Here is a 16,318-nt window from a genome sequence, read left to right as displayed (position 1 = left end):
TTGATCATTAAATTCAAATTTAACACATCCATTACAGAATCCACAATGATGAGGTACCTATAGGCTACATTCGACACCTTCTATACAGCAGAATGCAGAGGCACAGAGCAATAATTTCCCTTTTTTTTTTTGTAACACATTCATATAGGTAATTAATAAGCTTTCAACATGTGTTAATGTGTTATATTAAATACTTTTATTAAGTAATAACTAAATTTAAATACGTGCAATTTTACTTAAGTATTGTACTTTACACAAACTAACACATTACGAATTTCCAAAATAAAAAATAAAACAATATTAAAGCAGGTACAATCAATCAATATAGGTTACATTATTATTTAATATACATTTTAATACATTTTTATACATTGATAAGAGTTGTTATATACTAAAACAGGAGATGATTTTGAAGTGTACTTATTATTATTATTATTATTATTATTATTATTATAGGCTATAGCACGATTGCGCGACTAGTTAACTATGCAATATTTACATATTATACATTTTACAAATTATTTTTAACATGTCGATGTCAGCCAGTAATATATCATCAAATTCAAATTTATTACATCCATTACAGTGACCTTCTAAATTACGAGATACACTTGACAATTTATATATACATCAGGGTGACATCCCAAGTTTTTTTAGATATTTTTATTTTCTACTAAACATCACATTTATTTTTAAAACGAATAATTTTTTAATAAATTTAATTACACTTTTAAATTATTTACTATCTTAGGTATATTGTTTTAATTTTTGTAAAAACACTGATTAGTTTAGGTTACATTTAAGTAAACGCATTCATTTAATCAGAAATTCAGAAATAATGTTTTATTAATATAATAATAAATAATGTATAACTTATCAAGAATGAAACATGTTGTTATTAAAAAATGTCTAGTCTAATCGAATAATAGAAGATTTTTATAAAATGTGTTATTATTTTACAAGATGTTTCTAGTTCTTGGCGCTTTGAGTTTAATTTGGTAGGTATTAAATAATTGAATCACATACGTATCATCTTTCTATGCATTAACACAAAAGTTCAACGAGTAATCGAGTAGGTAGGTATTATACTACTTTCACTTTATATAGTAAAAAGAATACGTGACTATCATTTTTAAGTTAGTTACTAGTTGCTTTATTATATTTACTTATAAAAGGGTAAAAAAACACATTGAATATGACACACCTAAATGACTTTATTAAGTAAAGGTACAATCAAAATAACATAATATGTGTTTAAATTTTCCAACAAGTAATTAAATTATTTTATATACAAATATCACTCATATAATCATAATATATTGCTCATATATTGTAACATTCATTTTTAATTTTGTAGAAAACATTATTTATTTTTAACGTATTCGGTCGGTTTTAAATTAAATATATTAAATATCAAAACTAATTTTGAAGTCATAATGTTAATGTATAATCATAAAATTATATGCTAAGTATTCATTAATAAACCATTAATAATATCCATTTATGGTATATAATAAATTTAAATAGTTAAAAAGAAAATATAACTTATAAGTAAATTATTATATAATAATATTGATATAAATTAGCAATTTTCTTGATGTACCTATTCGTTTTATTCATTATTATAGACAATTTATATCATAACGATACAATAATTGTTAATCTCTTAATATTATTACATTATATATGCATGCAATTTTTTCCTTTTATTTCTCAATTACTGATTATATATGAGTAATAAATAATAATATTATGCAATGTATTGAATATACCATTAATCATTATTTATTAAATATATAATATAAACATATATATTTGTATAAATATTGATTCTAAGGTTCAAATCCCATTCTACATACCTATATTTTCAACATTTATTTCAAAACAATAAAAACATAACTCATTTTCCAAGTGTGAAACTAATTATTATTCTACTATAGCTTAGCCCAGAAAAGGGTTGAGAGACTAGTGTCATATATTACATTTACGAACGTTATTCAATTAACTTTCCAACAAACTCGAGTCTGCAATCGGCCAAATCGAATTAAGCCTCATACATGTGCGAGAGTATTATATATATGTGTATATAGAAACTGAAATGTAGTTAGGGAAACAAATAGTTCACATGGAATGCTAGGAATTGTTTTAGAATTTTTAATTTTTACCCTTTACACTGAAACACGCCCTTTTATCCTCTGGGGCCGTGCAAATTGCCGTGATTAAAAAAAAGCACATTTTAAAAGTTTCCAAAATAAACATGTCCATTTTTATGGCACTAAATTTATGTTTCCCAAGGGTAAGTGTTGTTTTTAACTGTTGAAGAAATTATAAATATAACAATCGACTATTATGATAGAACACTGTTTAAAATAAGTTATTTAATTTATTATTTGTATAGTTTAAACGTCTTTAAGTTGTAAAATAGTATCATATAGATATTAGTTCCAGAATGGTTGAAGAATAATTATTATTTTATTTCATAATAAGATAAATAATAATCACACATTTATTTCAACATAGACATCAGAGTAATGGTTTTTTGATCGTAGCCCCGAATTACGTCAAAAGTGTTGTATGGTATTTTGCATGAAACTACTAGTTCGCTTTTCATTGGGATTTACAAAACTTTAATGAAAACCAGCTACACACATAGTATACAAATTTCTTATAAGGATTACTCACATTGGTTCTGTATATCATACGGTATTTTGCAAAATAGCAATAAAAATATACTTCGATTATGAGGAGCATTTATTTTTATTAATTCAAAATCAAACAGTTAGATATTTAAAATATTATGATATTATTATACCTATATTTATGTTATAATTTATAGGTGATCAAACAATCAAATAATGTGTGATATAATAATAGTTATAACAAATGTGAGTAATTTTTAAAATATATACCATGTGAAATAAAAATACCAACAAATTTCATCTATAATAATAAATTGATGCTACCTATAAATTAAACTAAAGAGTATAGGTACATCTACAATTTAATATTTTAGAGGCATAAAAAGATACTTACTGATTCTTGTCAAAAAATGAATGAATTCATAAAGCTAATATTCAGAAACTAAAATAAAGTAAAATTTGTTAAGTATTTTATTACATGTATAGTAAAAAATGTTTATATTAAAATGAATCAACGTTTTTAACAATAAATCGTTAGTATCTTAACTTTTAATTTGATTACTCACTTTTATTTAATTAACTTTATAAGCTGTTCTGCTGTTAAAGATATATTACTTAAATGCAATTAGTTGAATTAAAACATATGATTTAATTTTCGATGTTCATTGAAAATAAAATATTCTAGTGTAATATTCCGCATTTTATTTGCAAAAACAAAATACAAATTGACATAAATATTTTCGTAATATCATAAGCATTGTATCTATAATAGACAATGTATGCATTGTATCTAGAATAATTGAGCACAATTTAATCCAAATAATACATTTTATTTCACACCTACATACCAATATTGTTAATATATTAATAAAAAAAAATCCTATTGGTTATCACTTATTATTTATCACCTTATAGGTATATTTGTATCTACCTATACATTTACGTATTGATTGTTATAATTATTTACTTTTTGTAAAATTGTATTTCAAAGACAATCATAATTCATAGGTATTATATGTATATTGAGGTACCTACCTATGTTGGTGTTTCAAATTTGTTTGTGAAAATGAATGTACCTACTTGAAATTACGAATTCATTTTTAATACTTGAACAATGTATAATGTGATATGGAGTCATCATTTGCATAGATAAAATCCTTAAGTATTCTTGAAAAAATTATTAGTAATTAAGTTATTTATAGTAATTATCAATAAGTAACTTTCCTTAAAGTAAAACGGATTTTAAAACAAAAACTTTTGAAGACAAAACGCAGATTATGTTGTTCTCTGTAGTTGTTTTTCTATACTATAATTATATTATAGTTGAAACTACATTTATTTTACCTAGCTTAACCTATGTATAAATAATAAATGTGGCTAAGCCCCCCCCCCCACCAAAAAAAGAAATTATTCCATAATGTTAGAAGAAAAACACATTTATTTTGTATTGGAGCTAAGTTTAGATCACGTGCGAACGTCATCGCAAAGCGGATCATACCTACTTACGTATCTACGTGCTGACTGCTGACATATTATATACTTAAAAATAATAAATAAGGAATAAATATTACTGTAATCGAATGCGATCGCAGGCACAGCTGAGTGGTTATTCGAGAAAACAACAAACAGAAACACAACCACGTATTAAGCCGTAAAGGTAATATTGCAAATGATCGCGTTGTCAGAATAAGTATTATTATGTATAAATCATTTTCTTCTTGAACATAACACTGTAGACTGCTGCAATTTGCCATAGGTAACTATAATATTAATATAATCATTATTATAAAATTAAAAATGGATACATGTGAACATAACGTCATGTTCGCCTGCAATTTGCCTTTTTCTCATAAATAATACGCACACGGCACACACAATATATGATGATCGGTAAAAAAAACTTAAATTATCGTTCGTCATAACATTCACAAGGTGAATTCATTCTTGGCAACAAGGAGGAGTGGTGTTTGGTTCGTCATTGACGGATTGAGACCGAAATGACTTCCTGTCTCGAGACTTACGCGCACCCAACAATCATTACTAATAATAGCGAATCTACCTACCCATTTTAAATAGTAAATACCCACTCATATTATTATAACTACACTCCCACGCGTTATGCAACAAGATTCAATATTTTGATAAGTGTATACGTTTACGTATTTATCTATAAAAGATATTTTATACAGTGGTACCTAAATATTAACCACCCTAATGTGGGTACAATATTAATTTTGTGGGCCTTAAAACTAGTCGCCTTATAAATTAGAAAAAAAAGAACAATTATCAAACTTTATAGCATCAATTTTAGTGAATAAATGAATAATCATATTGCATCATAACTAAAACAAAAACGACAACTGATCGTAAAAATATTTTTTTTTTCGATACTATTGACAGAAGTACCTAATATAACTTTACAATTGTATACTGTGATCTTACCGTTTTGCAGGAAAAGGAGACTTCCTCAATAATTCCACTTATTATTTCCACTTGTCTATCTCGCCAAGACCTGAATTCGCTGTTTTTTGTATCCGACCCCCATTACGCAAGCGACATCTGACGGTGTGTGGCGTACGTGCTGCAAACAACAAGTCACAAGAACGACCACTGTCGAAATACTAATTAGTTGTAGTAAAAATACCATTATAATATTAATATAATGCCTATATTATTGTAGCCATCAACCCAAAAGTAGCAACTAGCAACAATATCTTGTAATAATTTTGATCCGCACACATCAGATCATCTGAAATCAATCTTGCGTTGAACTCGATGATGCTCACGCCGATCGTTGGACTTATTAGTATTTTATTTTCATGTATAAAAGTTCTGTTGACGAGGTATATAAATATTTATAAATATTTAAAACATAACATTTCATTTAAAATATTATCGATCCCCAATAACATTAATAACGTTAGAATTGAATTATTACGTAAACACAATGCGTACAGTTATACGGACACACGGTGCACATAAATATAACCAATAACGTTTCGTAACTCTTGAGATTACTAGTGGAATAATTTATTATCGAACAAAAATTATTACATAAATTACCTACATAATATTATTATTATTGTTATTTGTTATTATTATCATTATTATTATGCTGTGGTCTCCGTGCATCCGTCGGGCAGATCGCGCTGCCCGCGGCTGAGGTGACGTCAACGGTTGTCGACAGCGGTTTCGCCGCGCGGCCGTCGTGTGCGGCGTGCGCAAGCGCATCATTGCCATTTGCCGCGCAGCCGTCAACACAAATACGCGATAAACAAGTTTTTTTTAATGATAGACATTAGACTTTAGACGTTTGTTTTTTTTCCCTGCTCCGACCGTGGGCCAACTATACCGAAACAAGTGGGTGTTCGCTCGAGATAATACCGTTCGATTATTTTACGGCGACTCTTGCCGTTTTCGTGTGCATGCGATCGTGTCGTGTCGATGTGTGTGATTTGATTAATTATTGCTGATTGCTGATTTCCGTTTCCCTGCCCTCACTGTATCCCGGTTGGGTTTTCGTTATTTTTGACGATCGGTTCTGCAGCGCGCGTGTCAAACTCCGTCCAGAGCCGACAGAGTGTCCGGAGAGACCTGAACACTGCCCATCTACGACCGGTAAGCACGTCCAAAATTCATTGCACACGAAAATCGAAAAGTAAAAACGAGTCCTATATCGGTAGCGGGGTCACGAAATATTCGTGTGCAGATATGTGAACGATAATGGAATTGGTTGTTACCGTGGGCAGCTTGCTAGGATTCCATTTCAGTGGCCCCCTCCCCCCACTATTCCCCGTATAATGCCCTTAAATGACATGAAGTTTGTACTCTTGACGTTACTAATATCTGTGTATGTGTGCCTTTATGTGAGTGTGTGTGTCCCCGCAATTTTTAGGTGATTGTGCACAATTTATTGAGTTCCTCGTCTCTAGCGGATCTCTATGAAAGGTAGTGATTAGTAGTTGCTCTTTTGTGCTAAAAAACGTTATCACTGAATAAAATTACAGTCCAATGATAACTGACAGATTCATAGCATTGCTTTAAAACACTGCCGCTGTTCTATATAGGTCTTTTGTCCGTATTCAAATAACATTCTTGTACCCATTATGCGAGGTCTTGTATCACCTGTTAGAACATACATTTATGCATTTAATTGTTTTGTTTTTATGAAGGTATTATCTACCTATAGAGTGTCATAAACAATTACAATTTCACAATAACAATATTTTTATTCAACTAATAATGTTATTTTGTGGATTAACAATATTATACCAAACATTGTTTGAAAATTAATAGGCACCTCTACCTATTAGACATTTTTGATAACTTTTTTACAATCATTAAAATATATGGGTTAATCTATCTGTTAATTTCTTTTAGTTAACTCGTCAGAAAATGCAATAACTAGTCATTTTAATCCTTTTATAAATTCAATGTTTATCAGTTTAGGTTACAATTTATTATATACTTAAAATTTAAATTTTTAATATTAAATTAATATCTAATTATTTTGAATTTAATTTAGAATCAGTACTAATGCATTTTAATTACCTATTAGATAAATATACTATTTAAATCCTGAGTAGGTACTTTGTTAATCATAATATTTAACAGTTTTTGAAAAAAAAATAAAACTCAATAGATATTATCTAGATAGTAGTGTTATTTTTGTACATCATACTAAGAAAACAAATTTTATACCACGGAAGATGACAGTGGTATAACGATGGGTGGGTGATGAGGATAAATATTTTTTAAAAACTACCCCTTGAAGAACAATCCGGAATCCTCAAATCACTCACAATGTAATTTATATATTTATAAGTAGGTATTCTATATTTCAATCAAAAATATAACTGAACTTTCTTTACTCATCCTTACTCATCTTAAATGTTTTGAAGTTGTTGTATTTGCATGTTTTTGTGGTTTACATATTAGTTAATTGGTAATAAACATTTGGTGATTTCATTTTTTTAGTACCTAATAAAAGCATAGATAATTTATAAACTTTTCGAGCATATATTATATTATACTCTAAAGATAAGGGTGTGGATTTAAATGCTCTAAAAATTGCATGGACCCGTGCATATTTATTAAGAGGATTAAGTTCTAATCCCTTTATACTCATTATATACATCTATGTATATTCATCTACATATTATTAGCCAAATTTAATTAATAGTTGATTTTTTTTTTATTAGAACTTTCAGTATAAATTATTGCAGTTCAACAATTACAAATTAGTGCAATTAGAATTTATAATAGTTGATTATTTAATGGTTTTTATATAGTTAAGGTGAGTTTTTTTTTTTTTTTTTNATATACGATCTATATCAAATATGACACAATAAGTATATATGATAAAGGTACAAAAAACATGAGTATACAAAAACAAAAAGTGAATAAAGAAGCCACCCAATTTACTTCTACCTATTTACCACTATTGAATATTGGTTAGTTTCTAAAAATATATATATTGGGAAAAATTTAATTGAAAGCCATATTGAAATGTATTCATTGATCATAATATTAATATGGAATAAATTCTTAAATTGTATTTTTATTAAAGTATGTGCTTAGGAACTTTTTGACTATTAGATCAAGTATTATACGATTCATTTAAGTATTATATTTACTATTATTTTTGAATAAGGTGCAAACATTTTTTTGTGACTGTTCATATATATTTCTACATATATTTAAACTTTGGCATGTATTTCTAAAGTCTTAAAATACCACCAGACTGGTGGCCAATTGGGATTTGGGCAAATAATCATTTCCAGGTCATCTGGCCTTCCTTACACATTAAAGCTCCTTCCAAACAAAATGTTTTATTTTACCTTCATTTAATCATTGTAGCTTAAAAGCATTAATTTGTGCATAATTGTTTAAAGAAGTTTAAAATTATTATTTCTATTAGTTCTGAAGTTTTTAAATAATAATATAAGTATATTAATTGACAGTTTAATTTAGTTAACATTTTAAATTTTTATTGAGTAAGTCATAGAAATACATTTTTTTTCTGGTATTAATGAGTAGGAGAAAATCTGAAAATCAGCTTGTCATGCCTCTTTGTTGACCTCGTTGTATTGTTAGAAGGTTACCTACATTAAATCATATTACATACTACAATCTAACAGGTTAAGTAGCATTACACATTTTTTCAAAAGTAATTTCATGGTAATTAATGTGCATAATACCTAACCTAAACAGTAGTTACATTTTCTATTGTTGGTAAGTTCCTGCTTTTAAATTCAAAGTTGAATTGGGGGTGGCTCCAAGTATCACTTAATATAAAAAAATAACAACAATTTAGTTGTTACTGCGTGAATATTTTTGTCTTTTATTAGTGTTCTTCTTTCATAAAATAATAAAATATATTGTTTTGTTGTCAAGACTTTAATAAAATTATCTAGTAAAAATGTAATTTGTATTAGTTACTATTTAGGAATTTGACAAAAAATACAAAAAATAATATTATGTCACCTATTACATTAATGATATTTGTATTGTATTTAAATATAGGTATATTATGCCAATAATAAATTCTTAATTTTATTGACTTAATTAATATACTTAACCATACTGTAATATACCTACAGCTTTACCTTTTTATTTTATTGGAGATGAACAACCAATGAATTATTTTTATTTTATTTTCTTAGTACTTTTAGAAAAGTCTTAAGTACTAAAGATTATTTTTTATAAAAAAAAGAATACAAATTAATATTGTTTTATTATATCTACTCAAAAAATTAGACTACATACAGTAAATATTAATATCTTATTATTATTTATTTAAACAAAAATGAGTTCTAGAAGAAAAATATACAGTAAATCTTAATATCTTATCATATTATATAAATAAAAAATAACACTAGTAGGAAAATATCCATCATAATCGTGTTAAAAATATTATATTTTGTAACTTTATAAATCAGTTAAAAAATATTTTTTAGTATTTAGTGCATCTACTGGGGGTGTCCCGGGGTCCATGTCCCCCCTATTTTAGTTGATTTAAAATTGTGAAAACCAAAAAATTGTATGTGCTGTGCTATCAGAGATTTTTTACTTTGCCCCTCCCCTCAGGTTATATTTCTGCGGGCACCCTTGAGGTACCTATGCTTACTATTTAATTAAATACAATGGAACGGTAATTTAAAATCATTATTTCATTTTTGCAGACATTATGGCTGAAGTTCAAGATGCTATAAATGTTGGTAAACCAGTACCAATAGTTTTGGCTGAAGAAGATCATCAGTTCATACTTGATGAAGAAGCTCTTGAAAGTATTCTTTTGAAAGATGATATTAAAGATCGAAATGTTGTTGTGGTTTCTGTTGCTGGATCTTACCGAAAAGGGAAATCATTTTTAATGGATTTTTTTCTCAGATACATGAAAGCCACAGTAAATAATTACTAATTTTAAGCATTATAATATCATTAAGCATTAATATTTAATAATATTATAGTATCATTTAAACCTAATAAATGAAGATGCACATTGGATTGGTTCAGATGATAAGCCATTGGATGGCTTTACCTGGCGTGGTGGATCTGATAGAGATACTACAGGTATTCTTATGTGGTCTGAAGTATTTAAAGCCACTTTAGAAGATGGTGAAAAAGTAGCCATTGTACTACTAGATACACAAGGTACATTTGATAGTGAAAGTACGGTCAAAGATTGTGCCACAGTCTTTGCATTAAGTACTTTGCTTAGCTCAATTCAAATATATAACCTAAAATTTAATATACAAGAAGATGATTTACAACATCTACAGGTAATTGTTTTTTTCTGATGTTATCTCAATTCACCTAATTGACAACAATTTTTTTTAGCTGTTTACCGAATATGGTCGTTTAGCACTAGAAGATTCTGGTACAAAACCATTCCAGAAGTTACAGTTCTTAGTTAGAGATTGGAGTTTTCCATATGAAGCTGAATATGGAGCAGAAGGTGGGCAAAAAATATTAAACAAAAGACTGCAAATATCTGACAAACAACACCCAGAACTTCAGTCTTTGAGAAAACACATTAAATCGTGTTTTTCTGATATCAGTTGTTATTTAATGCCTCATCCTGGTCTGAATGTTGCTACTAATCCCAACTTTGATGGCAAACTATCTGGTAATAAAAATTTTAACTAAAATAATGTTATATACTATCTATATTTTATTTTCATTGTTTAGAAATTGAACCAGAGTTCAAACAAAACCTTATTACTATGATACCAATGTTGTTAAGACCAGACAGGTTAATTTTAAAAGAAATTGGTGGACAAAAAATAAAAGCAAAAGAGTTAGTCCAGTATTTTAAAGCATACATTAAATTGTTTACTGGGGCTGAATTACCAGAACCAAAATCTATGCTTGTTGTAAGTTTAATAAAATGTCTATCAAAAGTAAGCAAAAAACTATAGTTGTAATAATTAAATGTTAGACAACAGCTGAAGCCAATAATTTATCTGCTGTCGCATCTGCTCGAGAAGTGTACCGCCAGACAATGGATACTATTTGTGGTGGTAACAGACCATATTTGAACAACAACACACTAGATGAGGAACACGCTAAAAGCAAAGACATGGCAATGGAACAATTTATTGCTAAACGAAAAATGGGTGGTGATGAATTTTCAGAATCTTACAAATTTAAATTAGAAAGTGTAAGACAATATAAACATTCTAAAATTATGTATTTCTTTATATAACCAAGCTGTTTTAATCCTCAAATATTTTTTAGGATATCGAAGAAGACTTCATAAAATTTAAATCACAAAATGAAAGTAAAAACGTATTTAAGTCAGCGCGTACACCAGCAGTATTCTTTGCAGTTGCAGTTGCTTGTTATTTCATATCTGGATTATTTAACTTCTTTGGAATATACTCTGTAGCCAGTGGTATTAACTTAATTATGGGTCTTGCTCTTCTCATTCTTATATTGTGGGCATATATAAGGCAAGTATTTTAATTATTTAAATATTTATTAATTAAAGTTAAAAAATGTGTACTATACTCGTGCCACTGAAAGAGCGCTACTCGTTCGGGCATCTAAATGACTGAGCTCTGTGTTTTAGTATACTCAAATTTTTCCCACTCTACCACCTAGCTGACAGGTTTAAGAAAGGGAATGCATGAGATCGGACAAGTTTTGGTCGCCGCCTGATAGCGCTCTCTCAGCAGCACGAGTATAAGTGTGTTCAATAAATACCCAGACAAAATGTATTGTAAATTCTATTTAAAATAATTCCCTTCCAAATAGTGTTCTTCAGTTTCTATACAGTGCTCCAGCAATCGTGACACTTTTGAAAACATTTTTGCCATATCTTTTAGTTTTTACTTCTTCTGTTATATAACAAATGGTCTCTTCAACGTCCTTGAATTTAAGAGTTTGACTTTGATTTCAGAATCATAACCATGTACATTTCAAATCCCATGTTTTATCACTCATAATAATTAATTTTATTATATTTGGATAATTAGAAACTCAAAATTAATTTCCTAACACATTTCAAAGTGATGTTCAATTAACTCCATTGTTTGCAAAATTGGTACTCAATTTGTGCCGCCATTTGCATACCCAATGCATCTATTGAATGGCAAGAACCAATTACAAACCAACCTCATTGGCTATTTCATTGACAGTCAGCCGTTGTTCAGCCAAGTTACCAAACAACTTTAAAAATCTAACTTTACCAAGTCAAAAGTCTCAGTTGCATTTAATTGATTTTAAACACATTTAATACATAGTTGATAGATGTAGTACAGTGATATGAAATATTGGTTTTATTTAATATGTTTAACTTGGTATACAAACTGTCAATAATTGGTTGGTTTATAAAACCAATTTTAATGGGTACCAAAATATTGCAAGTTATATCTAGATTATTTTGGAACTGATAACATTAAGTTTTGATAAAATTTTTGTCTGAGTATTAATTGAACACGTAGTAACGCATTACCTAACTTACTTTATCAGTACAATTTTAAACTAGTATTTAAAATTAGTTTAGTTAGGACTTTTAGGGTAAATTAATGACATTTAAAAAATTGTAACAGTTTATAAACAGTGGCATTTGTACTAGTGATAAACTGATAGTTTGACTTGGCAGGGAATGATAATGTATGGGATGGGGTGTCCTGTACGTATATATTAAACCTGTTTAGTCCAAAATTTAATATCACGGAAAAATATCACATAATGTAGTTGATTTTAAATTTTCAAGGAAGTAATTATTGTAATAATGTCAAAATTAAAATTTAAAATCTGATTTATAACATTTTAAACATCTTCCTCATTTTTCTACGACTTAAGATTGACTGTATGATATTCACCTAAGAAAAGTTGTGGAGAGGCCCACATAACCCATATTATTAATATAAATTGTCATATTTTGATTCATTTAATGTGACCAAATAAATTGCCACGGACTTTTTTAATTATAAAATCGAAAAGGCGCTATACTATATAGTAGGGTTTGAACTCTCGAGTGAATCTCGTAATTAGGTAGGACACTCTAGAATAAAAAATATTTACAAAATATTTAATTTATTATGGTTGAGATTTGTAGTTTTTATAGAACATTTACAATTCTTCTTGATTAAATTTGTCATCTTCATCAGATTTTAATAATATACATGAACATTGAACAGTTATTAGGTTTCAATATCCCAGTACAATTATTAATCAAATGACCAGCAAATTAACGGTTTGAACTATTTTCTGAGGTTTTTTGAAGTTCATACTCTGGTTCACATTGTTCAGGTATTGAATCATCAATTGTTAATAATGATGACAATGAAAGAGAAGAAGAATACTTAATCAATGCTTGTGATTCATGAATTTCAATATTTTGTTGAATCTTAATGGCCATTAACTTACTTCATGCTTTATAGAATGTCAACAAATATTTGATAAGTATTTTTAATTTTGTATTCTATTGCAGGTATAGTGGAGTACATAGCGAAATAGGTTCAAATATTGATGATGCTGCTAACATTATGTGGGACAATGTCAGTATTTCTATTAATCATTAAAACATGTATTATAGTTGTTAATTATTTGAAATTGTTTTAGTTTCTGAAGCCAAGCTATGAAATTTTCCTTCAAAAAGGTTTAGAACAAGCCACAAACCAAGCAATCAACATAGCCGTGAATAACACAACATCTCCTATTGCTGGTGTTCAGTCCCCATTTGGAAAAAGACCTATGCAAAGAATGAATTCCCATGTCGAGATGAACGACAGGTTTAAACAGTCATGATATAATATTGCCTCATGACGTTGTTAAGTCGTATCATAAATGGCACACATATGTTAACTTTCTGTGATTATATATATTTTTTTTTATATATATATATAAAATGTTATACCTATCTACTTGTATGTGAAATTCATTATGTTTATCATCATTTTTAAATGTTAATGTGTATTGATAGTTAATATTGTTTATTGTGTTTAATTCGTAAAAAAATTTTCATTATTTTTTCAAGCAAATAATACATTTTGTTTCAAGGAAATTTGTATCATAAATCTATTTTAACAATACAAAAAATAATAACAATTTTTATTAAGTAACATCTAGTTTTAATTATTTTATCAAAACATTTTGCCCCATTCAATAGACATATTTAATTCAACAGTCATTTTTGTACTATCTGATTTTAATAATTTTTCATTAGAAAATCCCATCTTAGTCTTCCAAATATATTTGAATTGTCATTTTTCTTAGATAAATTGCTCAAATCACGGGGACTAGAACCAAGCTGTAAAATTTCTTATACTCAGCTATATTAATTTGATTTTAATATTTGTATTTACATATGGCTAATTTTTAGGTCTTTTATGCCTTAATCGCCAATAATGTATTCGCAATAATAATAACTAATGTTTAAATAATTTTATTTACATAAGTTGTATTTCCGATTTTTAATTTATGTTTACTGTGGATTATTCTACTGTTTTATGTAAAAACATTCAACACAACGGTTTATTGGTGAAGAATTATAATTTATTCATTAATTACATTGCCTAAGTATATGTAAATCAATAACCATTTTACCGTGGGTTTAGGATTAAATTGTATGTACATAAATATTACTATTTTAAGTGCCATGGATGTTAAGTTAATTACGGGACTGTTATTTTTTTCTGGATTTATGTTAAAGTTAAAAAATAATAAAAACAAGGGTTATATTATTTATTTTTGTAATATTCATAATCATATTTGAACGAATGGTATTTTATTGTATGTAAAAATAGAGCAATCAAAATTAAGTTATTTGTTCCAATACAATGTGAATGTGCAACTTTAATTTTATATGAGTACAAGTTTTATGTTAAAATACCAGATGTTTTGTACTTAGCATATTACAATTTTAGTGTCAGACACTGATTGTCAATGTTTTGGGTGTTTAGGTTGTTGTGTTCATAATTTTATGATTAAATGTATGTTCTATATTTTTAATGAAGCATATTTTGTACTTTATGAGTTATTATATATAGTTATTAATACTGTGATTTTTTTCAATTTAGCACTTAAACTAAACCAAAAATACCTATTTTGTAACTAGTTCCTTTTACATTAATTGTAACATTCATTTTTTATAACATGAAACCATAATCTGTTCTGACGTATCAACTTTTTATTTCAACCTATAGCTTAAATCATACAAAATGTAATGATCTACTTATTATTAACATAATGTAATTCAAACTCAAACTTTAACTTAATGGAAGAAAGTAGAGCAACATACTTTTATTTTATTTGTTCAAACAGAATCTGGATGGTAGATAAAATAGTAAAGTCTCAATCTCTTAAAACAATTTAACAAGTATGTTTTCTTGCAATGACTTCTTTCATCTCAGACAATAGCTCCACTTGATATCTTATTTATATGATGTTCACCACATGATGTATTTGTAAAATAAGGTTGCTGCAAAAAAACATTTAGGTCTATTCATTTAAGGCAACAGTTGACAATTTAGGCATGCCCAATTTTTATTTTCCTAATCCTGGTAACCTACAAACTTCGGGTAGAGTAAAAAATATGTTTCATAAGAGATACACCAAAGACAATACGACTTGTGGATAGCTACGACAATATACAAAGTTAAAATTGGTAAAAGCAATATTAAACAAGACATTAGACAAATTAGATACTCTTTATACTCGTACACAACTTTCAAGTTTAGGAATTAGAACCAGCATTTAATGCACAACAAACTAACTGTTGAACTATATTTTGCCAAAAAAAGATTGCATGTAAAATAATAATATGGTGTTCTATACTTATATAATTTCTTGTATAATAATTATCTACTAATAATAAATTAGCATTGTACATTTGTACTAAATACTAATTTTCTACAAATGATTATGAAATAGGCACGTACTTAACCTACCTAAACAAACTCGGTATTTTATTTTCTATATTATATAGGTAGTGGTTGATCCACATCCGTTTAACATAAAACATTATTTTTTTAAAAAATGATTGCAATTATAAATTTGAATTTTCTAAAAATATCTTTTTTTACATTGATAAAATATAAATATTTTGTTCAACATAGTACCCTGTAAATGTTGGCTATACAGTCGAGCATGCATGTTGAGTATGCAACCTACTGAGTACGTACTACAGTATACGACTGTCTACGACCAAACTCAAATGTAGGGTA

The 16,318-nt window shown here is 27.7% G+C and overlaps 1 protein-coding gene across 1 annotated transcript; it reads left to right on the top strand.

The window, feature by feature from the left end:
- The first annotated feature begins 5,874 nt into the window (after positions 1-5,874).
- Positions 5,875-13,945, top strand: LOC111028180 (atlastin). Its single transcript, XM_022306723.1, has 9 exons — positions 5,875-6,257; positions 9,824-10,047; positions 10,112-10,423; positions 10,482-10,770; positions 10,833-11,017; positions 11,083-11,304; positions 11,382-11,596; positions 13,585-13,651; positions 13,716-13,945. The coding sequence occupies exons 2-9, from the start codon at positions 9,829-9,831 to the stop codon at positions 13,899-13,901; spliced, it is 1,695 nt and encodes a 564-aa protein (XP_022162415.1). The 5' UTR covers positions 5,875-6,257; positions 9,824-9,828; the 3' UTR covers positions 13,902-13,945.
- Positions 13,946-16,318: the final 2,373 nt, after the last annotated feature.

The sequence above is a fragment of the Myzus persicae genome, unplaced genomic scaffold (genome assembly GCF_001856785.1).
Source record: "Myzus persicae strain clone G006 unplaced genomic scaffold, MPER_G0061.0, whole genome shotgun sequence".
Lineage (NCBI taxonomy): Eukaryota > Metazoa > Arthropoda > Insecta > Hemiptera > Aphididae > Myzus > Myzus persicae.
The sequence above is the reverse complement of the archived record's forward strand: the minus strand, read 5'-3'. Positions and strand labels throughout refer to the sequence as shown.